We start from the raw sequence: 23985 nt of genomic DNA, 5'->3' as shown, positions 1-23985 counted from the left end.
ACCTGAAAGTGTCTCTTCTTGGGATTTAATTAAAAATTCTTCAAGTTGGAAGGATAAAATGCCAGGTAGTTATATACTAGATGAACTCAAAGACATATTTTCAAGGCAAGGGAAATAACTTCAAGGCCTCATATATATTTTCTGTTTATATGACTGAAGTATAGGATTAAATTATTCTTTTCCATGTAACTTTAAACAAAAATAATTTAGCAGTTAAATGAAATAGTTACAGCATTTAAAATCTCCATGTAAAGTTAAAAGGGCGGCTATAAGAGAATTGGTATTTATTGTCTACTAAATGCTTTTTGCTTTGGGGTCTGAGAAACATTGCTGAAAGCAAGAAGGGCTAGCCTTGTTTGTGAGACCATGCTGCTGGCTGTGTGCTACTAACTTTAGAACCTAGATATCTGTTCAAGACAAAGTTTTTGGGTTTTTCTTATGCATTCAACATGATTAGTGGAAAGAGCATGGATTATGGAGTCTTATCAACTTGGGTTAGATTTCCAGGTCCAACTGTTACCAGCTTTTGGACTTTATGCAAACTGTTAAATTCTGTGAACCTCTGGTGTGTCACCTGTGACATGAAGATGATATCTATTTGGTGGGAATGTTATGAGGATTAAACGAGATAATGAATGTGTATAAATTGTCTGACACATAGTGCTCAATAAATGATATACTTACAGCAGTCATCTGTCTCTGTGTACCCGTGTTTGGATCAGGAAGGCTCTGTTTTTTGGATAATTACCTTACATGTTTTCATAGCTTCCCTAAACTTCCAAGTTAAGATCGTTGTGTCAGTTCGGCTTAGTTTTGGGAGGTCCAGAGTTGCAAGGCCCAGGCTTGGTACGTGGCCTCTGTCTGAAGTCCTAGCTTCTGTGCCATTCCCAGTGAGTTGACATCATACTCATGGCTCAAGATGGCTTGAGGCAGCAGGATGCAGGGAGACTCAAGAATGCCTCCCTTTCCCTTAAAGAGACTCCTGGAGGCACCCCATGAGACTTCTGCTTCTGTTACATCCGCTAAAGTGTGGTCAATATGGCTGGATGGTGTGGAAAGGTGGTCATTAATTGGGGCATCAGTCAGCTCAGCTGTGTCCGACTCTTTGCGACCCCATGGGCTGCAGCACGCTGGGCTTCCCTGTCCATCACTGTTGCCCTAATGGGCCAGGAGCGAGCGAGGAGAATGAAGACAGAACACGAAATCTGATGCAATGGGTCAGGGGACCTGCAGACTCTGTTGGACTGAGGTGCAGAGTCCACTCTGAGTACAACTTTTATTCCTATTGCAGACTACAAGATTTTCTCAGATCTTATCTTTTTCAAGACACATGCTGTGTTAATCACGTACTCCTATTAGTGTCATGGACTATACTGCCATAGTCCAGATCCTTGTGTTTACACAATCATCCTTGTGTTTACCTCAGGCCGTTCCCTTCTGGGCTAGTCCCGGGAACAACTAGCAAGTGTGTAGGCAGCGTTCATGCCTGGCACCAACCCTATGTTCCAAGGTCCGTGCTTTTATGATCCTAGTCATACTCCCTTCTGGTTCTGGCCTTGGGGTTTGTAACAAGGAGATTATTCTTAAGAAAAACATGAAAGATAATCATTAATGTAATTTCTTAACATATGCTGTTTTTCCAGGTACTATTTCTGTGGAATTTCTCAAGGCTGTGAAAGTACATTATTAGGAATTCCCACTATACATCACTAACTCCCAGAGCCTGCTCAAACTCATGTTCATTGACTTGGTGACGCCATCCAACCATCTCATCCTCTGTTGTCCCCTTCTCCTCCTGCCTTCAATCTTTTCCAGCATCAAGGTCTTTTCCAATGAGTCAGTTCTTCGCGTCAGGTGGCCAAAGTATTGGAGCTTCAGCATCAGTCCTTCCAATGAATATTCAGGACTGATTTCCTTTAGGATTGACTGGTTGGATCTCCTTGCGGTTCAAGGGACTCTCAAGAGTCTTCTCCAACACTACAGTTCAAAAGCATCAATTCATTGGTCCTCAGCTTTCTTTATAGTCCAACTCTCACATCCATACATATGACTACTGGAAAAACCATAGCTCTCACTAGATGAACCTTTGCTGGCAAAGTAATGTCTCTGCTTTTTAATATGCTGTCTAGGTTGGTCATAGCTTTTCTTCAAGGAACAAGCGTCTTTTAATTTCATGGCTGTAGTCACCATCTGCAGTGATTTTGGAGCCCCCCCCAAAAAAAGTCTGTCACTGTTTCCACTGTTTCCCCATCTATTTGCCATGAAGTGATGGGACCGGATGCCATGATCTTCGTTTTTTGAATGTTGAGTTTTAAGCCAACTTTTTCACTCTCCTCTTTCACTTTAATCAGGAGGCTCTTTGGTTCTTCTCAGCTGGGGCATAGCTACCCTAAGTATAACTGGCATTCTGTTACTGAAGAGAAAATGGGGACTAGATTTTATGGTAGGCATCTTCTGGTCTCTACCTCTTTGTCACCACTTTACCACCACAGAATGCAGCTACTTAAGTATTCCTTGATAAAGATTTTTCCATTTTTATCTCCGTAATTAGTAGTCTTGATGGGAATGCCCCTGGTTGAATTTTGTCTCATTGTACTTTGGTTACTTTTGCTCCTCCTGTGATTTGATTCCCACCAGGTTCTCTGAGAAAAATTAAGTCTATCCCAGTGAAGAGTAATTAGGGTTTAAGCTCCTGTTCATTTATTCATTCAATAAATATTTATTGAGCACACATCATGCATAGGCTGCTGTGGGTTATTATAGACAATGTTCATTATCACTGAGTGTGTTTCCCTTTTTTTTTTTTTTTTTGGCTTGGCTTCCTGGGTTCACAGAGTTGAATTTGTGACTCAGCTGGATTGAGTACAAGTCTGGGACCTGTCAACCCTTGTCCCTAGCAGTGTGGTCTCCCCAGTCCTAGCATTGTGTGGCCTTGAGGTTCGGCCACCTTGCTAACTTGGAGTGCAAGACTTTGGAGGAAGAATAGGCTTTGTTGGCGACTGCTATGCTAGCATAAATTTGAGGGTGCCAAAGTGTTTTCTTTGAGCTGGAGAACCTAAATGCCCGTGCTAGCTCCTCAACCCTGCCTCCATGGCAGAATCACCCAGAGAGCTTTTAAAAACTACCTGGGGAATACCTACCTGACATTTTGCTTCAGGAGCCTCTGGTATAGTTTACAAAGCTCCACAGGTAATTCTGATGTGCAGCCAGCAGTGAGAACCACACGTTTGAGGACTTGTACCCAGCTGGCTTGGAAATACTCTAGGGAGGAGTCCCACTTTGCTCTTTATCCGTCGTCAGTCATACAAGCAGAGCCCTCCTTGATAACCTGTTTTGACCGCCAGAAGGGGAATGTGGGAGAGCTCAGAGATTTAGTACCTGGATAGGACATGTGAGACAGTGAAATGCTTTAGGGGACACTTAACTAGAGCTGGCCTTGCTTGCCTGTTTTGCTTGTTCCTATTGGGAGATATTTTCCTTTGAGCTGGAGAACCTCAGTAACTGGGGCTTGAGCTCTGGGGAGCCTGCGAGTTGTGGGTGTGGCTGCTATTGTGAGTTTGCTCATTTTTGTTCTCTAGGGACAATAAGGGGAGATGAAGCGGGTGGGGATTGTTATTTTCAGAACCAGACACTGCCAAAATTTGTGAGAGCCTTCTGGTGAATCTGGAGGAGTAGGTGGGGCCACATGGAGCTGTGGGATTACATAAGAGTTCTGTGGAGAATCGTGGTTTCATATTTTTTAAGAGTTATATGAATTCTAGGAAGACCGGGGCTTCTCTTCCTCCAATATAAGAACAAAAACAGTCCAGAGTTTATTCCTTTCAAGTTTATTCACTCCACTGCCCTCAGCCCCTATCTTTTTAGTGCAGAAATGTCAAAGTGGAATTTTTTCCACTAACCCTTATTACTAAAGCAGTGTTTAGCATGCAGTAAAACAGTGGCTTAGTTATTGAGGACTTATTGTGTGCCGGACACAGGGCTGAAGGATTATGTGCCTTTTGTCCAATAATCCAATGAATAGGCATCAAACAGGGAAACTAGGCTTAGAAAACATGACAAGGGTGCCAAGTTGAGAAGTATTTATTTTTAAAATGTTTTAAGTCTCCTGTGTGTCTTTTCCTGATAAATGATTTAAAATGTACATTATGTTTTTTTTTTTTTTTTTTGGATAATGCTTGTATAATTTACTACATCCTAGTATTCTTAAATATTGAACTAACTCAGGGATCTCAAAATACTTTTGAGCCTCCAGGTTCTCTTAGGGGTGTCTGAAGGCCTTTACTCGGAACCTCTTACACTGACAGGAGATCGGCTGACCAGCGTCTGACCCCAGTACTGCCCTGGGCCTTGCTTCCTGGTAAAAGCCCCCACTGTTGGTTTGGTTTTTGTCATTTACCTTTTTCTCACAAAGGATCAGCAAGAGTGACACCCAGGACAGGATGATGTCTGCCATTCTGCCATGTTCAGTGAATCACGTAACCCTTCTAGTGACCCGCTTGCTTCCCGTAACCCTCTGTCAACATCAGGGCCCTTTAACTTGTCTGCATTCAGGAGCTTAAGAGCCTTTTCAGTCTTACTGGCCCCGGGAATCAAAGGACTTTGTCAGTGTGAACTATTAATACTTGGCATGTAAGGAAAAGTGTTTCTTGCCATTTCGAGATGTAGGGCCCATTGTTCTGGAAGTGCCTTATACTAAAGATGATTTTTCATTATTCAAAGCTGATACTTTCTGTAAATATGGTATGGTTGCTTGTGGGTTTTGTTATTTTTTTGCCCCTGAAGGATTTTGAATGCTTGGAGGTTAGGGGCTTGTATTACCCACTGTACCTAGAGAGTTAGAATTTAGATACAGTAGACAAACTGTGCTTGTTAAATATGACTTTAAAAACGCTTTAACTGGAGGCCCTTACAAGTGATATCTCTTTCTCTTTTTTTTTTTTTTCAGTTATTAAACGTTTAAAATATATTTCTAAACAGAATGGGCCGACTCGGTCACAGTAACTGCTGATCTCCATAGAAGAGCAACCCACAAGGATACAGCACTGATTTTTTTCCCATCATCGGGGTGAAAAATATACAACTCGTTTCTGAACCAAAACCACAATTTCTGCAGTTAAAAATGTTTCACTGCTAATATGGCCCTGGTAGAAATTATGTAGTTTTATTTCCTTTAAAAAAAAAAAATTAAAAAAATCTCCTAAGACACTAAATCATCAATCTGGAATGTAGACTCTGAGCACAAAGCAGCTCAGTTCACCTAAAAAATAAAGAAAAAATTCCCACCACCTGTCTCAGTAGGGTCTGAAAGGAGAGAAGTAGTGTGGGGAACCCCTGCTTTGGTATGGAGAGTCACGGCCCCTCGACCCAGACCGAGACCGTGAGTAGCCATAGCTGGTGCTTCTCTCTGGATAAACTCGGATGTAGGATGTTTCACCCTCATGAGAGCGGAATTTGGTTTCATCCAGTTTACGCAGGGCATATTCCATGTCTTCTTTTCTGAGATACTCAACCATCCCCATTCCATCTTTCTGCACATCTGCGTAACAGACGTCCCCAGCTTCTCGCATGTGATCTTTCAGGTCCTGCCAGCTGCCTGATGGAGGAAGTCCTGAAACAAGAACTCGGAAATCAGATCTTCTTGTAGGAGGCCCACTCCTCCCACCGCGGGGCCACCCACCCCGACCTCCGTAAGTCCTGGGGAACTCCACACGAAGCCGACACTGGCCATAATCATAACCGTTCCTTCCATAAATTGCATCCTCAGCATCTCGGGGGTCCTCAAAGCGCACGAAGGCGAAGGGCACGAGGCCGTGCCGATTCTTGAGCTCGATCTCGCTGATGCGGCCGTACTTGTAGAACAGGTCCTCCAGATCTTTCTCGCGCACGTCGCTCGGAAGGTTCCCCACGTAGATGCGCTCGTCCGCCCAGCCCGACATCCGCACCCCCCGACGCCGCGGGCCCGCCGCAGCCCACGTCGCCGCCGCCGCCGCCTCAGCCGGTGATCCCCCCACAGCGTCCCCGCGGGACAAGTGATATCTCAAATCTTATTTTAAGGTTGAAAGTCTTAAGGGTTGTTTGATGTATCAGATTCGTCATGAAGTGCCTTCTGACGTACTTCTGCTCTGAATGACTCCTGGTCTGCCTAATCAACCTGGGAAACTACACCTTGTCCCCGTGGCCGACTCTGCTGTTCTCGGGTGAAAAATACTTTACTTGAAAGTGAAAGTGCTAGTTGCTCAGTCGTGTCAGACTCTTTGCAACCCCACCAGGCCCCTCTGTTCATGGAATTCTCTAGGCAAGAATACTGGAGTGGGTCACCTTTGCGTTCTCCAGGGGATCTTCCGGACGCAGGGATCAAACCCAGGTTTGCCACATTGCAGGGAGATTCTGTACCGTCTGAGCCACGAGGGGAGCCCAAATCCCTTGCTAACTTGGCCTAGGGAAAGTGGCCAGATCTGAGCTGCTTGAGCTGGAAACTTCCTAGGAGGCTGGGCACTGGAGAGGGGCAGCCCAGGGCTCTTGGCCACTTTAGACGGGGCAGCTCCAGGGTGGCATAAACGGGCTGTTTGGTGCAAAGACTGTTAGAAAAGGGTTGGCTTTTTGCAGGTATGGTCCAGTCCTCTCATTTTACAGATGAAGAAAGTGAGCCTTGATAGTCAGTGACTTTTTAAAGGTTGCAGATTCAGTAGGGCAAATTTGGAACCAGAACTGAAGTCAGAAGTTTTTTAAAAGAGTGCACCTTTCCCCTCCTTACCCTTCGTGTCTATCCAGGAGCTATGAATACACATTTCTCGATTTCCTTTCCTTATGAGTTATGTTTTAAAAACAGGCAGCTTTCAGCCCAGTTCTCTGTGACAGCCTAGAGGGGTGGGATGGCGTGGGAGATGGGAGGGAGGTTCAGGAGGGAGGGGGCATATGTCTGTACACCTGTGGCTGGTTCATGTTGATGTGTGGCAGAAACCGGCACAATATTATAAAGCTATTATCTTCTATTAAAAAAAAACACACAGGCAGTTTTTCTTTTTCCATCATTGATTATGAGACAGGAGAAAGAGAGGCCGTATTTTTCCTTTTAATAACTTTATTTTTGGTAGCGCTGGGCCTTCGTTGCTGTGAGGGCTTCTCTCTAGTTGCGGCAGGCGGGGCCCCCTGTAGCTGTGCTCCGGCCTTACTGGTGTGGAGCATGGGCCCTGGGTGTGCGGGCTTCAGTCGTCCTGGCCCCCAGGCTCTGAAGCACAGGTCAGTAGTTCTGGTATGTGGGCTTAGTTGCCCAAAGCATGTGGGATCTTCTCGAACCTGGGATCAAACCCACGTCTCCTGCATCGGCAGGCATTTTCTTTACCACTGAGCCACTGAGCCTCCCTGAGACCACATTTTGACAAGTGTATTTTTGTTGAAACCTAGGATTAAGGAATAGTAAATGAACATTTAAGATCCTCTTAACATATTTAGAGGTCAAAATGTGATACATTTTGAAGTCACACAGGCATTAATTTAGACTTTTTCCTTCTCATCCTTCTCAACCTTTTCAATTAAATAATTCTGTGTATTATTTAGGCATTATTGATTACACAAGAAAGGAATCTGCACTTTTTGTTTGGTATTATTTTCAAGATATTAAGGAGGTGATGACTATATCATTTCACTAAACTTATTTTATGCATGTCTTCTCAGTTTGCTGTAACATGCCACTTTAATTTGCTAATCCCAAGGATTTCTGTTGTAATACTGGAAGTTGTATTTTTGAATGGGCTTTGGGCTTAAGCTGGCTCTTTATCTTTTTTGTTTTGTTTCTAATCATAATCAAAGCTTTGGTTTCTTATTAACATACAGGAAAAACTTTTATCATAGAGGAAGCATCTACAGAGTTTATCTTGGTGACTTAAAATCTATAAAGAGCCTGTGAAATGATTTTTAGCTCAACATACTGAATTTTGTCCAATAGCAAAGAATTTTCAAAGCCTTCGGCATTCTATGATCAGGGACATTAGTTATTCTTGACTGCTTTTTAAAAGGAAAACATGTTTTCTAATTCGTGTCCTGCAGAGCCTGATTGTATTTTACATTCATCCTTCTCAAAACTGCGTATTCTGATTTCTGTGTGCTCTTGGTAAATTAGTGTTTCTTTGGGAATTAATTATGTCAAATGACAAAAACAAAACAATTTAGTAACCAGTTTGCAACCCTTTTTTCAAGGGAAAACAGCCCATGGATTGGGGGAGTACAGGGCCTCACAAACAGTGGAGTGCTCCTCCCTGGGGATTTTGGGCAAAAGGGAGTTCTACAGAAGAACTCCTTAGAAGAGGCAGCCTGGAGACAGGATTCAGTTGGTCCAGGAGGCTGGTCATTTCCTTATAAAGCCAGCAGGTCCTATTTTCTAGGGTAACGTCAAAAGGTAGTTTAGCTAAATTGGAGGGTTGTGCATGGTGTGTGTTTGGATTCCTTGACAGGTATTTCCCCTAGGTGAAGGCTGACTTGGGTTCAGATTTGTCATGTGGGCCAGGCTGCTGGGTGGCGGGTGGTCCTGATATATATAGTATGTTGCGTGTTAAGTCACTTCAGTCGTGTCCGACTCTTTGTGACCCTGTGGACTGTAGCCCGCCAGGCTCCTCTGTACATGAGATTCTCCAAGCAAGAATACTGGAGTGGGTGGCCATGCCCTCTTCCAGGGGATCTGCCCCCACCCAGGGATCAAACCCGCATCTCTTAGGTCTCTGCATTGGCAGGTGGCTTCTTTACCACTAGTGCCGCCTGGGAAGCCCTGTGTGTGTGTGTGTGTGTGTGTGTGTGTGTGTACACATATGTATATATATGTGTGTGTGTATTAACTTTATCATTTGTCAAAGTAATTTTTCTGACTATAAGCAGATGAGCACTTTATAAGACAGATTTAAAGTTTCTTTTTTTTTTAACACAGAAGATAACTGATTTATATAAAGAATAAGGACACTTAAACTTTTTTATTACTTTTTTTACATAAAATTTTTAATGAAAGAAATTTCAGCAATCTGAATTTTGAAATCTGAAATTCTAGGATGTTATCCTCCACTTGAAAAAAAAAAGGCAGCTCAGTTGGGTCTTAAGGTTCTATTTGTCATATTTACTCTATTTACTCTTCTGATCACAAATAATAGTAATACTCTTCGTATTTGTGTAACAGTGAGAAAGGTGGCCCTGGTGGTAAAGAACTCGCCTACCAGTGCAGGAGATGTTAGACAAGGGTTTGATCCCTGGATCGGGAAGATCCCCTGGAGGAAGAGATGGCAACCCACTCCAGTATTCTTGCCTGGAGAATCCCATGGACAGAGGAACCTGGTGGGGTACAGTCCATAGGGTCACAAAGAGTTGGACATGACTGAAATGACTTAACACAGGAGAAATACTAACCCATGATGTCATAGCTCTTCATTACAGTCCTTTAAGGATGTAGTTAGGTATTATCTTTATTTAGCAGTTAAGTAAGCCCAAGTTTGGGTTTCCCTGTTGAATTAGCAGTAAAGAATTTGCCTGCTAATGCAGGAGATGCGGGCTTGATCCCTGGGACAGAAAGATCCCCTGGAGAAGGAAATGGCAACCTATCCCTGTGTTTGTACCTGGGAAATCCCATGGACAGGATCCTGGAGGGCTATAGTCCATGGGGTCGCAAGAATCAGACACGACAGAAGACTAAACCACTATGACTCCCAAGTTGAGAGAGGTTAAATTACTCTCTCCTTAAGCTTAACCTCTAGTTAATGGGAGAACTGAGTCCTGTCCCGATTCCCAACTAATGTACTTTCCACTACTGTGAGGATAAATTGCTCACTGATGTATAGTATATATTATATATACATATATCTAAGTGTAATCATTTATATATATATATAAATTCTGACTAATATATTTTTGATACAATAATTGTTACTGAGTTGTATATTAAAAACACTGCAATGTGTGCATGCTCAGTTGTATCTGATTCGTTGCAAGGCTGCCAGGCTCCTCTGTCCATGGAGTTTTCCAGGCTAGAATACTATAGTGGGTTGCCATTTCCTCCTCCAGGGGATCTTGGTAATTAAGTATTAATTTGCTGACCCTCTTTTCCTTTGTGAACAACAGATGGATTTGTGAATAATATTGATAGCTAAGTTTGGAAAAGAAAACTAGAATCCAGAAGCAGATTTCAAGGTAATAAAGCCTCTGTGACAACTGATAAATATAAAATATAAAATTTTTAAGACTGATTTGTTTCCAAAAGGACAGCATAAATTCTATCTAGTAATTATCAACTGCATTCTCTACGTTTCTTAGAAGATTAAATGACAACTTAATAGCAGAAAAACTTTTATTCCTGTGTCTCTAACCAAAGAGAGGTCTGAACTGCTACATTTGGTGAAGACAGGTTGTCCAAGTACGAATATTTTAGTTCAAAAACTGCACACATGGGTAAAACGCTTTCAAAAAACAAGAATGCTTTATTTCAAAAGCAAGTGTTTTATCTTTTCTTTCTTTGACATTTAAGGATTGCCAGCTGCCTGGAATTGAATGTGTTGCTTTATCATTAAAAAAATTAAGGAATAAATAACAGTACAATATGTGTTTGAGATTTCAACATACTCATGAATCACAACATTGGAAATCATCATTCCTAGGTTTGACATTCAATAAATAATAATTGAGTGACTATCCATGACATATCAAAGATGCTAACATTTATCTGGAAAATATTCAGAACTGTATTTTCAGATATCAAAAATAATACTGAATTCACAATTTAATTTTTTTAATTTTTATTTTATATTAGAGTATAGTTGATTTATAATATGTTAGTTTTAGGTGTACAGCTAAGTGATTCAGTTATACATGCACATATATCTATTCTTTTTCAGATTCTTTTCCCATATAGGTTATTACAGAATAGTGAGTAGAGTTCCTTATGCTGTAAGCTAGGTCCTTGTTGATTATCTATTTTATATATAGTAGTATACATATGTTAATCCCAATCTCCTAATTTATCCCTCCTCCCACCAACTTTTCCCCTTTGGTGACCATAACTTTGTTTTCAAAATCTGTGAGTCTGTTTCTATTTTTTTTTTTTTTCCTGTTTCTACTTTGTAAATAAATTCATTTCTGTTGTTCTTTTATATTGTAGCAACTTAAGTGATATGTGATCTTTGCTCTGACTTCAGTTAGTGATCATCTCTAGTTCTGCCCATGTTGCTGTAAGTGGCATTATTTCATTTTTAATGGTTGAGTAGTACTCCATTACTGTATGGAATCTTATGGAATTCCACATCTGTATCCGCTCCTCTGCTGATGGATGTGTAGGTTGCTTCCCTGTCCTGGTTATTGTGAGCAGTGCCGCAGTGAACACTGGGGTGCCAGCATCCTTTTGAATTATGGTTTTCTTCGGCTGTATGCCCAGAAGTGGGATTGCTGGATCATATGTTAGTTCTGTTTTTAGTGTTTTTTTTTTTTTTTTAATAGATTGTGGAAACTTCATAGATGTATTGAGCAACTTTCAAAGATCATATTTAAAGGAAGAGTTCTTGAAAGGTTCAAAGAATCAAACCCAGTTGCACATAATAATATACTTTCTTATGGTTATATCTGAACACACTGATTTTGAAACTGTAGTGCAATAAAAAACAGTAATCTTCCAATGCAGTGTTGGGTTTAGTGTCAAAATGGATATGTGAATTAAAAGGCGCCTAATAAGTACTCAGTATATGTTAGCTGGTTTAAAGTGGTGTTACATTGCAACTGAAGACCACATAGTTCCTGTTGGTTCTTGACAAACTCAAAGCAAGTATTTTAAAGAATTGCAGAAATATTCTGGCAAAATGAAGCCACAGCTTTAGAAAAGGGTCATAAAACTTTGATCAATATAGAGAACAAGCCTTTATTTCTGAAACATTGTAGTTAAACATTGGCCAAAAATTGGCCACAATGAACATAAACTAGACTCTGGCCATATGAGAGAGGATCCACTGGAGTGTGAGGTAAAGGCCAGAACTTTGAGGGATCATTTATTGAAACAAACAGATGAACTGCAAATTATCTTGAAATTTCTGGCTATGGCCAAATTCTACATTTGGGCCCTTTTCCTATTAAAATTGAAAACCATCACTCAAAACTGAATATACAATCTATTTTGCTTTGTGTGAAAAGTTGAGTCAGCTTGTCGGGGACCACTTTTACACTGTTTGGAAAAAGCTGTATTCTTTGCCTGTGTTTGCTCAGTTGTGTCCATCTCTCTGTGACCCTGTGGACTGTAGCCCGTCAGGCTCCTCTGTCCGTAGCATTTTCGAGGCAAGAATACTGGAGCAGGTTGCCAGTTCTTACTCCAGGTATTTCTAGTTTTATAAGGAACCTCCGTACTGTTCTCCATAGTAACTGAACCAATTTACATTCCCACCAATGGTGTAAGAGGGTTCCCTTTTCTCCACACCCTCTCCAGCATATATTGTTTGTAGATTTTTTTTTTTTAGTAATAGCCATTCTGATTGGTGTAAGGTGATACCTCATTTTTTGTAGTTTAGATTTGCATTTCTCAAATAACTAGTGATGTCGGGCATCCTTTCACATGCTTTTTGGCCATCCATGTGCCTTCTTTGGACAAACGTCTATTTAGATATTCTGCCCATTTTTTTGATGGATTATTTATTTATTTTGATATTGAACTGTGTAAACTATTTCTACATTTTGGAGATTAATCCCTTGTTGGTCTCTTCATTTGAAAATATTTTCTCCCACTCTGTGGGTTGTCTTTTCATTTTACTTATGGTTTCCTTTGCTGTGCAAAAGCCCTTAAGTTTAACTAGGTCCCAATGGTTTCTTTTTGTTTTTATTTTTGTTAACTTTAGGAGATTGATCCAGAAAGATACTGGTGCGATTTATGTCAAAGAGTGTTCTCCCTAAATTTTCTTCTGAGTTTTATAGTATGTGGTCTTACATTTAGTTCTTTAATTCATTTTGAGTTTATTATAATTTATGACAATTACATTTGATAACATTTTAACTTTCTAAGTGGCACATAAAACAACTGCTTTATGAATCCATGGTGTCTTAAGTTGGATAAAAATCAGCATAATGTAAAGATCCTCACCAAGTTTTGAGACCCCTTTTGTCACAGGCTGTTGACAGTGTATATGTCCTCAGGAATATGCCTCTCTCCTTGTGCCCAGTGTTGGCCGGAAATCAAGGCAGAATTTTCACTTACGGTTGTTAACTTTGGAGACATATATATAACAAAATATAATTGGGAAGTCTGCTACATTTGAAAAAGGAAACTCCAACCTGGGTATGTTTAGTTAGATATATTTTTTAAGTTTGCAAAGCTGAAAGCTAGTCAGCAGAGCAGGATCCAGTCTCCCTTAGTTCTGGTTGCCCTGTTATTTTATCTTTGATGGTTAAGGATGGCCTTTGTGAGATTGTTCTGTATCTACTACAGAGTGATCACAAGGGTGATGTTTGACGCAGAGCCTTCGCGTGACCCAGCGGCTCTGTGTCTCCACGAGCTGACGTTCCCTCGGTCACTGGACCGTCTGTTGACAAAGCTCGTCATTGTGCACATTCACCAGATGCACTTCCAGTACTTTTCCTCCAAAGGAACGAGTCCAGGTTATCACAGTTGAGGTTATGTTCTTCTGGTTCCTTCTGATCATCTCACACTTAGAGTGTATAGTGTGGAACGGTGCATCATAGTGGCAGCATTTTGTGGTGTTTGAGCACCTTTCATGGGCGTACATAATCCTGTGAATTCATCGGTGTCCATGTGCTACCCCCTCCTCTCACCCCAAGGATATTTTAAGAATCATGTGCACAAGCACTGTGATGGCAAGGGGGCCGTGAGGGGGAGTATGATGCATCTGAAGAAACAGATGAAGGGCCTGTGTTTGGAACAGAGGAGAGTGTGGGCAGAGCTAGAAGCACATGCCCTCACGGACCATTGTGCTTACTTTGTCCTCATTCTAAGAACAGAGGACATTCTCTCGAGGTTCCCCTTTACCACATCCTCCGCTTTAAAAAAAAAAATTTCTTTAAAAAGCTGTCTTCTGAAGTCTGGATTTTGTATGTGTTAGGGACCAGATGGGACCATCTAAGCTCAACATTCAGAAAACTAAGATCATGGCATCTGATCTTAGATGGGTTTTGGTGGAGACCTGCTTCTAAGGATTAATCTGGGTGAAAACCTGACTTGGGGGGAAAAATGGGTTCCATGTGAATAGACAACTTTAAAAAAGTTTCTTGTCCAGGAAGAAGAGTCACCAAACCTATTTTTCACTCTCTTTCCGTCTCCAGGCCCCTGGAAGCCTCTTTGCTCTCTCTTTCATCACCCCCAGAGCATCCTGGATCCCAGAGATCCATCTGTCAGTGCTCACCTTGGATCCTTCCTTCCCTGTGATCTCAAACCCTGCCTCAGATTCACTGGGGCACAGATCCAGTTTCTCTTCCACACTTGAAACATCTACTTAATTTCCCCTCATTCCTTTGCTGGGTTATTAGGCTTCCAGTTCTGACTCATCCCATTTTTAACTCCTGGCCTCAACCTGCCCTACAAAGCGGCCAAAGTTGGCCACCATCCAGAGACTCTCAAATCTCAGTGATGAGGCTTCTTTATTGTCTCTTCGAATTAATCTTTCCTTTCTCACTATCACTGTCTCATCATCTTTTGCCTGGTCTGCTATTCTGCCTTTTAGTTCTTCAGTTAAAAACATATGATTATGATAGCTACCTTGAAATTTTGCTGGGGATGTTAGTTTAAATGCAGTGTGTGACCGAGGAAACCAGATCTGAAAGAGACACGTGCACCCCAGTGTTCATCGCAGCACTGTTTATAATAGCCAGGACATGGAAGTAACCTAGATGCCCATCAGCAGACAAATGGATAAGGAAGCTGTGGTACAAATACACCATGGAATATTACTCAGCCGTTAAAAAGAATTCATTTGAATCAGTTCTGATGAGATGGATGAAACTGGAGCCCATTATACAGAGTGAAGTAAGCCAGAAAGATAAAGAACATTATAGCATACTAACACATATATATGGAACTTAGAAAGATGGTAATGATAACCCTATATGCAAAACAGAAAAAGAGACACAGATGTACAGAACAGACTTTTGGACTCTGTGGGAGAAGGCGAGGGTGGGATGTTTCGAGAGAAGAGAATCGAAACATGTATATTATCTATAGTGAAACAGATCACCAGCCCAGGCTGGATGCATGAGACAAGTGCTCGGGCCTGGTGCACTGGAAAGACCCAGAGGAATCGGGTGGAGAGGGAGGTGGGAGGGGGGATCGGGATGGGGAATACATGTAAATCCATGGCTGATTCATGTCAATGTATGACAAAACCCACTACAATATTGTAATTAGCCTCCAACTAATAAAAATAAATGAAAAAAAAAATAAATGCAGTGTGTGAAATGTAGCATAGAGCCTCACTGTTAGTGACGTTCTGGGTTTCTTCTATTTCCTACTCATTTATGTCCCTGGCTCCAGGTTTTTGCTACTCCCTTTTTGTTTTTATCCTGCTACCAGAGTTGTCATCCCCAAACATTCCCTATTTAAGTACCTGTAGTGTTTCCCCATTGCCTGAGCGTAGCCAGACCTCCTTAATGTCTCAGCCCCAGGCCCACCCTTTTCATCCCATCCTTACACCCTTGCCACCCCGACTCTCAAAGCCTTTCTTGCATCTGATGTTCCAGGTACATTTGACAACTGGGTGTTGTCTGAAAACCCTGCTTTGAACTTTTTGTGTTTGGTTTTGAATCAGAGTTCCCTTTTCTTTTTTCTCCCCTATCTCTTGATTGTTGAAAACAATGAGCCAAAACTTTATTCTATATTTGGTAGAATTATTACATATGTGTGTCTTTATGAATATGAATCTCACAAACTGTCAGTCATCCTGAGGGGTGGGCATGAGGTCAGCTCTGCCACTGGTTAGACATATTATCTTGTCCAGAAGTGACTTAAACTCTCTAAATCTGTGTATTTTCATCTGTTCGATGAAGTAGGGTTTAAATGGATGGTCTTTGTTTCTGCCTGAACCCAAACTTTATTATAACCCTGGCAAAGCTATTCTATAGGAGGAACTGAGATAAATCTCCCAGACCCTTTGTTTTCTAATAGAAGTTAATGACTTTAGATGCTAATTGGATTAGGGAATAAAGAATTAGCAGTTGAGTGAGTAGCAGGCTCTTTATGTATATTATGTCATTTAATTCTTTGAAACCTCACTTGAGATAAGTAGGTATTTAACAGATAAGATAATGGAGGGCTGGAAAGGTTAAGTCACCTGCCCAAGACATAAAGCTGGTTAGGCTGTGGTAGCTGTTGGGCTCTCCCACTAGCAGCCATGCCTGAACAGAAATGGGTGCTTCAGCTTTTGTCAGCTGTGGTTTCTTAATACTATTTTTCTCTGGACCATGAAGTGTTTAGTCCAGACAGTTTGGGGGTAAAAGTTTTTGTCGTGTATGTGTTCATCCTGGGGTTTGAGTTATTTTGCTTTCTTCCTGGGTAATATTTCTATTTAAACACCAGTGAAGTCAAATCATAATGCTTGACTCTCTGTTATTTGCACTTATTTTTCTCAGAAAGCAAATGTTTGTTTAACAGAATAGGAGAGGGATGAAACCCATGGCAGGTGAATGGATAGTCTTACTGCATCATTGCTTACTTTAATGTGTCTGGAATCCTGTATAGCTCAAAAGCAAGGATTTCATGCCTTGAGGTAGGTGGTGTAAGTGGGCATAGTAGCAGTAATGAAAAGGGCAGCAGCAACAGCTCCGACTTGTTGAGCTGGTGAGCCTGATGCGTGCGACTGATGCATGTGAGGATGTGCATACATGTGTTACATTTGCTCTATACATTTTGCATGCATGTTTCTAAGTGCTTTACTTGCATTTGCTTTTTCAATCCTCTCAATAACCCTTTGGAGGCTGGTATTATTATCATCTCCATTTTTCAGATGAAGAAATCAAGGCACAGAGAAGATAGGACACTAGCTTAAATTTATAGAGCAAGGATTCATGCTTGCAATTCTATGTCTGAGTTAGTTCAAATTTGTATTGTTAACCTGTTACATTGTTGAAATGTCTCTCAACTAGTGTGTATCTCCTTTTTTGGTGTTTGGACTCAATGCAGTTTTTGGAGGGCGTTAGTAACAGTTTAGTAACAGACTTTATTTATTTTTTTGCGTGGTGGGGGGGGGCTCCAAAATCACTGCAGATGGTGATTGCAGCCATGAAATTAAAAGATGCTTACTCCTTGGAAGGAAAGTTATGGCCAACCTAGACAGCATATTAAAAAGCAGAGACATTACTTTGCCAACAAAGGTCCGTCTAGTCAAGGCTATGGTTTTTCCAGTGGTCATGTATGGATGTGAGATTTGGACTGTGAAGAAAGCTGAGCGCTGAAGAATTGATACTTCTGAACTGTGGTGTTGGAGAAGACTCTTGAGAGTCCCTTGGACTGCAAGGAGATCCAACCAGTCCATCCTAAAGGAGATCAGTCCTGGGTGTTCTTTGGAAGGACTGATGCTGAAGCTGAAACTCCAATACTTTGGCCACCTGATTCGAAGAGCTGACTCATTGGAAAAGACCCTGATGCTGGGAGGGATTGGGGGCAGGAGGAGAAGGGGACGACAGAGGATGAGATGGCTGGGTGGCATCACTGACTCAATGGACGTGTGTTTGGGTGAACTCGGAGTTGGTGATGGACAGGGAGGCCTGGCGTGCTGCGATTCATGGGGTCGCAAAGAGTCGGACACGACTGAGCGACTGAACTGAACTGAGTAACAGTTTGTCTTCAAAGTAAAAATAACTAGGCCTTGTGGGGTTGTAAAGTCATTGGAATTAGTGAAATATCCTGAAAGAACTAAGACAATCCTTCTTATGTGTTATTAACCATGATGTTTTAAAAATGCAGATATGAAAGTATTACAGATTCATGAAGATACTTTATTCTATAGAATGTTACTGAAATGGAAATTTTTCATATGTTTCACTGCTGGTTGGTGAAGTAGCTTTGTTTTGAATTACAGCACATAAGCAATTTTAAAAAGGTTTGGCAGTAATAAGTAAAACAAACACCTTTTCTATTTAGCAAGCAATAATAGTGGATTCTAAAATGACATTTTACAGGAAGAAAGTTTCAGCCTAATAGAGACATAACAGCATGTGTATGTTTTAACTTTTTTGCGTTAAAACTCAGTATATTATTCTTCCCTCCATTTTTTTGTTGTTGTTGTTGTTGTTTTTAGGTCTTCACCAAAGAACATGGATGAAAATGAAACCAACCAGCCCCTGATGACAAGTAGCCAGTATCCTAAAGAAGCAGTAAGAAAGCGCCAAAATTCACGGAATTCTGGAGGACGTGATTCTTCTAGGTTTTCCAGGAAGACTTTCAAACTGGATTACAGACTAGAAGAAGATGTAACTAAATCAAAGAAAGGGAAGGATGGGAGATTTGTTAACCCTTGGCCAACGTGGAGAAATCCCTCTATTCCAAATGTTCTCAGATGGCTGATAATGGAAAGAGATCACAGCAGTGTTCCATGCTCCAAAGAGGTAGCGTTTGTCTTCCGAGTGCTCTGTATTTGCTCTTTTTAATTATTTTTAATTATTTGTTTATTTGGCTGCGCTGGGTCTTTTTTGCTGTGTGGGCTTTCTCCGGTTGTGTCAAGCTGGTCTACTTTCCAGTTGCACTGCCCAGGCTTCTCGTTGCGGCAGCTTCTCTTGTTGCAGAGCATAGGCTCTGGAGCATTTGGGCTTCAGTAATCACAGCACGGGGGCTCAGTAGTTGCAGCTCCCAGGCTCTAGAACACAGGCTCAATAGTTGTGTTGCACAGACTTCATTGCTCTGCAGCATGTGGGATCTTCCCAGGCCAGGGATCAAACCCGTGTCTCCTGCGTTGGCAGGCAGATTCTTTACCACTGAGCCACCAGGGAAAGCCCCGTGTATTTGCTCTTAATATATGTATTCCTTAACTTTGCTGTAAATTGTATTATGACACTCCAGTTAGGTAACTGAGCCCTTTTATATGATAAGGTTCTGGAGAGATGACATGAATAAGGTGCCTTCACATTCATAGTGGAGCAGCGGAGCACATGTGTGTATAACTAGCTCTGAACTGGTGGCAGCTAGAAGTAGGAACATAATGTCTTAAAAGTGCAGGGAAGGAAGCTGTTGATTCTGACTGCTGGGATTGGAAATGGTTTTACAGAGGAGATGATCTTTGAAGTAGGCCTAGAAAGATAAAAAGTATTTGGCAATTGTTTTCCCAGTGGATGGTGGCATGAATAAGGTCACAAAAGGTGAGAGTGCATGACGTGTTCCAGAGTGTGCTAGCCCGTGCTTTGAATATGAATTACAAGGGTTAAGCCTAGAGTGCTTGGCTCTTCATTCTTCGATAAAGCTGCTAAAAATTTAAAAGAAATCATCAAATAACCTTCCACTCCTTTAAAAATGGAGAGTAGGTTCCTGGCCTTGCAATATGCCAGTTATACTTACGATGAAACAAACTCTGGCCTACGGTTTATTAGATGAATGAGATTTCACTTTGGCTGGGAGTGGGTGGCTCCCAATTGCAGTAGGACTTTCCTCTCTTTTCTTAGTTTCTGGCTGCTCTGTTCCTCCTACCCACCTTGTCCTCTGTTTTCCAGCAATGCCTGTCCTGCCAGACACTGTGGGGAGTTGAGAGATAAGGCAGCAGGCGTTGGAAGTGGGTGGGATTGGAAGTGGGAAGTGGGTGGGAAAAGAGTGGGGACATCCCTGAAGGCTTGATCTGCAGTGAGGCAGGAAGGGGGGAATAGGTGGGTGGTGACGACGTTAGATCTTTTAGGTAAGTGTGTCCATTTTTCTTTAAAGGATATGGGATTAAAAAACAAAACACAACCCATATTGTCACTTCAATGCCAAGGAATCCTAGTTAACAGAATTAACATGAATAATATTTTCCCAGCAATTTTTAAGAGTGAGTCAGGAGTTTAATAAGTAAAACCTTATTGTATGTTTAAACTTTGTGGTTGGGAGGAACAAGACCATTTTTGTTTCTTCTAGAGAACCCGGTATGAAGAGAAACATGGAGTCAAGCTGTGAGAAGAAGGGCTTAGGGGAGGAGGCCAAGATGGGTAGAGCACCTGTTGGGTCAAAGTCCTTCCTGGTGTTTGGGCCGCAGCCTCCAAAGACACAGCAGCAGTAGTGGTGTCTTTAGTTCTCCTTCTTTTCAAAGAGGAAAGTGAGTGACCACACGAAAGCAGAAGCACACCTCTGAACACTCGGCGATTCAGAGACAACTGACCAGAAACTGGGTTCATTTTCTGAGGACTCATCAGGCCAGTGGTTCCTAAACTCCACTGTCCAGGTGCTAAAGCTCAAGCCATGAACAAAGCAGAAGGCACCCTTGCCTCCTGGGGCCTTAGGTTTAGTGGAAGAGAGACAGTAAATAAGTAAATGATGTGTGATAGTGAAAAATGATTCGTGCTTTGAGGAATAATAAAGTGGAAAAGGAAATGGGGTGGGGGGTTGGGAGCCGAATTCTTTAATGAAGCATAAGCATTTTTTAAAACTTATTTATTTTTAATTGAAGGATAATGGCTTTACAGCATTGTGTTGGTTTCTACCAAACATCAACATGAAATCAGCCGTCAGTCAGTTCAGTTCAGTCGCTCAGTCGTGTCTGACTCTTTGCGACCCCATGATTCGCAGCACACCTGGCCTCCCTGTCCATCACAAACTCCCGGAGTTTACTCAAACTCATGTCCATTGAGTCAGTGATGCCATCCAGCCATCTCATCCTCTGTCGTCCCCTTCTCCTCCTGTCCCCAATCCCTCCCAGCATCAGGGTCTTTTCCAATGAGTCAGCTCTTCGCATGAGGTGGCCAAAGTACTGGAGTTTCAGCTTCAGCATCAGTCCTTCCAATGAACACCCAGGACTGATCTCCTTTAGGATGGACTGGTTGGATCTCCTTGCAGTCCAAGGGACACTCAAGAGTCTTCTCCAACACCACAGTTCAAAAGTATCAATTCTTCGGCGCTTAGCTTTCTTCACAGTCTAACTCTCATATCCATACATGACCGCTGGAAAAACCATAGCCTTGACTAGATGGACCTTTGTTGGCAAAGTAATGTCTCTGCTTTTTAATATGCTATCTAGATTGGTCATAACTTTCCTTCCAAGGAGTAAGCATCATTTAATTTCATGGCTGCAGTCACCATCTGCAGTGATTTTGGAGCCTCCAAAAATAAAGTCTGACACTGTTTCCACTGTTTCCCCATCTATTTGCTGTGGAGTGATGGGACCACATTCCATGATCTTAGTTTTCTGAAATCAGCCATAGGTTTACCTATATACCCTCCCACTTCCCTCCCCATCCCACCCTTTTTTTTCTTTTTTTAAAGGCAGGAGTTTCTTGTTTCTTTGATTTTCAATTTAGTTTTTTTTTTTTTTTTATATTGGATTATAGTTGATTTATAAGCTTCTCCCCATGCAGGGTATTACCGAAATATTGACAAGAGTACCCTTTTCCTTACAGAAGATCCATGTTGATTCTTTTATATGTAATGGTGTCTATATGTTAATCCCAAACTCCTAATTTATCCTTCACTGCCATGTTTTCTTGTACCTACAGCAGCCACCACTGAGCTTTCCAAGTCTGTGTCTATCTGTTTTGCAAATAACTTCATTTGTATCATTTTTCCTTAACTGTACCTAAAAGTGATACCAGATTTTATTTGTCTTTTTCTGTCTGACTTGCTTCTCTCAGTATGATCACTGGAAGGGCCATGTACATTGCTGCAGATGACAATTTCATTTTTTTTAAGGGCTGAGTATATATTCCCTTATATAGATATGCACCACATCTTCCTTACCTATCTTCATCTATCTTCTTCATCTATTGATGGACATTTTGGCTGAATCCATGTGCTGCTGCTGTGAATAGTGCTGCAATGACTGTTGGGATGCATTTGTCATTTCAATTATGGATTTCTCTGATAGACACCCTGGAATGGTATTGCGGGGTATATAGTATATCTACTGTTAGTTTTTAAAGAATCTTCATACTGTTCTCCATAAAGGCTGTTACCGGTTAACATAGGAGGGTTCCATTTTCTTCATGGCCTTTCCACCATTTATTCTTTTTTGTTTTTAATTTTATATATTCATTCATTCCGTTTTGCCTGTGCTGGGTCTTCACTGGTACACAGGCTGTCCTCAGTTGCAGAGAGAGAGGGGCTGCTAGTAGTGTGTGGGCTTCTCATTGCGGTTGTTTCTCATGAGGAGCACGGGCTCTAGGGTGAGCGGGCTTCAGTAGTTGCGATGTGTGGGGTCAGTATTTGTAGCTCTCAGACTCTAGAGCTCAGACTCAATGGTCCTGGGACACAGGTTTAGTTGCTCTGAGGCATGTGGGATCTTGGACCAGGGATTGAACCCATGTGTCCTGCATTCACAGGCCAATCCTTTACCACTGAGCCACCAGGGAAGGCCCTCTCCAACGTTTATCCTCTGTAGACGTTTTGATGTTGGTGATTCTGATTGGTGCAAGATGATACCTCATTATACTTTTGATTTGCATTTCTCTAATAGTGAGTGATGTTGAGCATCTATTCCTGGGCTTTTTTCCTTAAAAGAGCCTTGTGAGTCATATTTACCAGTTGAAATCAGCTTCTTGAGAGTCACCCCTGTATTGTATTTTCTTTTGATTACCTAGGACAGCACACTGCATGTGGGGAAGTCACGAATACAGTAGCTCTGCAGGCCTTGTGATGCGATTCCTCACCCATGGTTTCCAGTTGTTGTTATGGGAAGTGTCCATAAAGGAGAAGCATTTCTTTCCCAGCACTGTCACAAAGGGCGACTAGATTAGGGCAAGTCTTGCTCCTAGGTTGTTAACGGGAGCCCACTATGACAGAAGAAACTCTCACCTGGGCTGTGTCTCGATACTTTCACCCTTTACCCTTCAGCCTGGGTCAGATCTCAACCCCTGCCAAAGCGCTGTGCTGAGCTTGCCATCCTCTGTAGGTGGGGACTCCAAGGAAGGAGGCTGTAGGTGGGAATGCCTGGAGCACAGGAGACATGGAGGCCAGGTGACTTTTCAAAGCTATTGCAACCCAGGGGGTCTATCGTGTTTTCCCTGCACTTGGCTTAGCTTAGTTTTCTGATGGCCCTCCTGGATCAGGACATTCTGGTCTCTTTACAGGGTACAAGGCACCACAGGTCCAAGGGGGTTACTCTCTTGACACGTCCTTCCCAGCTCCCTGAGCCCCATGACAGTCCAGCTTTACGATCCAGGTGCCTCAGGCTCCAGGGATGAAATACCAGCCCTGAAAAGTCAGGCATGAGGCAGGAATAGAGTTTGCTGCTTTCCTTTTTAGGTTGTCATTTAATTTTTAGCTTATGTTGGGAGTTTTTGTTCAGTCGTGTCTGACCGTTTGTGATGCCATGAATGCAGCACACAGGGCTTCCCTGTCCATCACTATCTCTGAGTTTGCTCGGACTCATGTCCATTGAGTCAATGATGCCATCCAACCATCCTCTGTCTCCCCCTTCTCCTCCTGCCCTCAATCTTTTGCAATATCAGGGTCTTTCCCAGTGAGTTGGCTTTTTGCATCAGGTGGCCAAAGTATTGGAGCTTTAGCATCATTCATTCTGATGAATATTCAGGGTTGATTTCCTTTATGATTGACTGGTTTGATCTTCTTGCTGTCCAAGGGACTCTTGAGTCTTCAACACTATAGTTCAAAGGCATCAATTCTTTGGCCTTCTTTATGGAAAAACCATAGCTTTGACTAGACCAGCCTTTGTCAGCAAAGTGATGTCTCTGCTTTTTAATGCACTGTCTAGGTTTGTCATAGCTTTCCTTCCAAGGAGCAAGCATCTTTAATTTCATGGCTGACCATTAATGGTTGTGGTCACCATCTGCAGTGATTTTGGAACCCAAGAAAATAAAGTCTATCGCTGTTTCCATTTTTTCCCCATCATTTGCCATGAAGTGATGGAA

The 23985-nt window shown here is 42.0% G+C and overlaps 2 protein-coding genes across 8 annotated transcripts in view; one reads left to right on the top strand and one right to left on the bottom strand.

The window, feature by feature from the left end:
- The window catches only part of NAPEPLD (N-acyl phosphatidylethanolamine phospholipase D), a 98584-nt gene that overhangs the window by 54833 nt on the left and 19766 nt on the right, over nucleotides 1-23985 (top strand). For all 7 annotated transcript variants that reach the window (XM_043462967.1, XM_043462961.1, XM_043462964.1 and 4 more), the window contains one exon: nucleotides 18246-18552. In XM_043462967.1, coding sequence (XP_043318902.1) covers nucleotides 18262-18552 — 291 coding nt within the window. In that variant the 5' untranslated portion in view covers nucleotides 18246-18261. The remainder of the gene's footprint in view (nucleotides 1-18245; nucleotides 18553-23985) is intronic.
- LOC122438285 (serine/arginine-rich splicing factor 9-like) lies at nucleotides 4923-6019 on the bottom strand. Its single transcript, XM_043462971.1, has one exon. It carries the CDS (start codon nucleotides 5934-5936, stop codon nucleotides 5292-5294), a length of 645 nt encoding a protein of 214 aa, XP_043318906.1. The 5' UTR covers nucleotides 5937-6019; the 3' UTR covers nucleotides 4923-5291.

The sequence above is a fragment of the Cervus canadensis genome, chromosome 3, assembly GCF_019320065.1.
Source record: "Cervus canadensis isolate Bull #8, Minnesota chromosome 3, ASM1932006v1, whole genome shotgun sequence".
NCBI lineage: Eukaryota > Metazoa > Chordata > Mammalia > Artiodactyla > Cervidae > Cervus > Cervus canadensis.
This window is presented reverse-complemented; position numbering and strand designations above follow the sequence as displayed.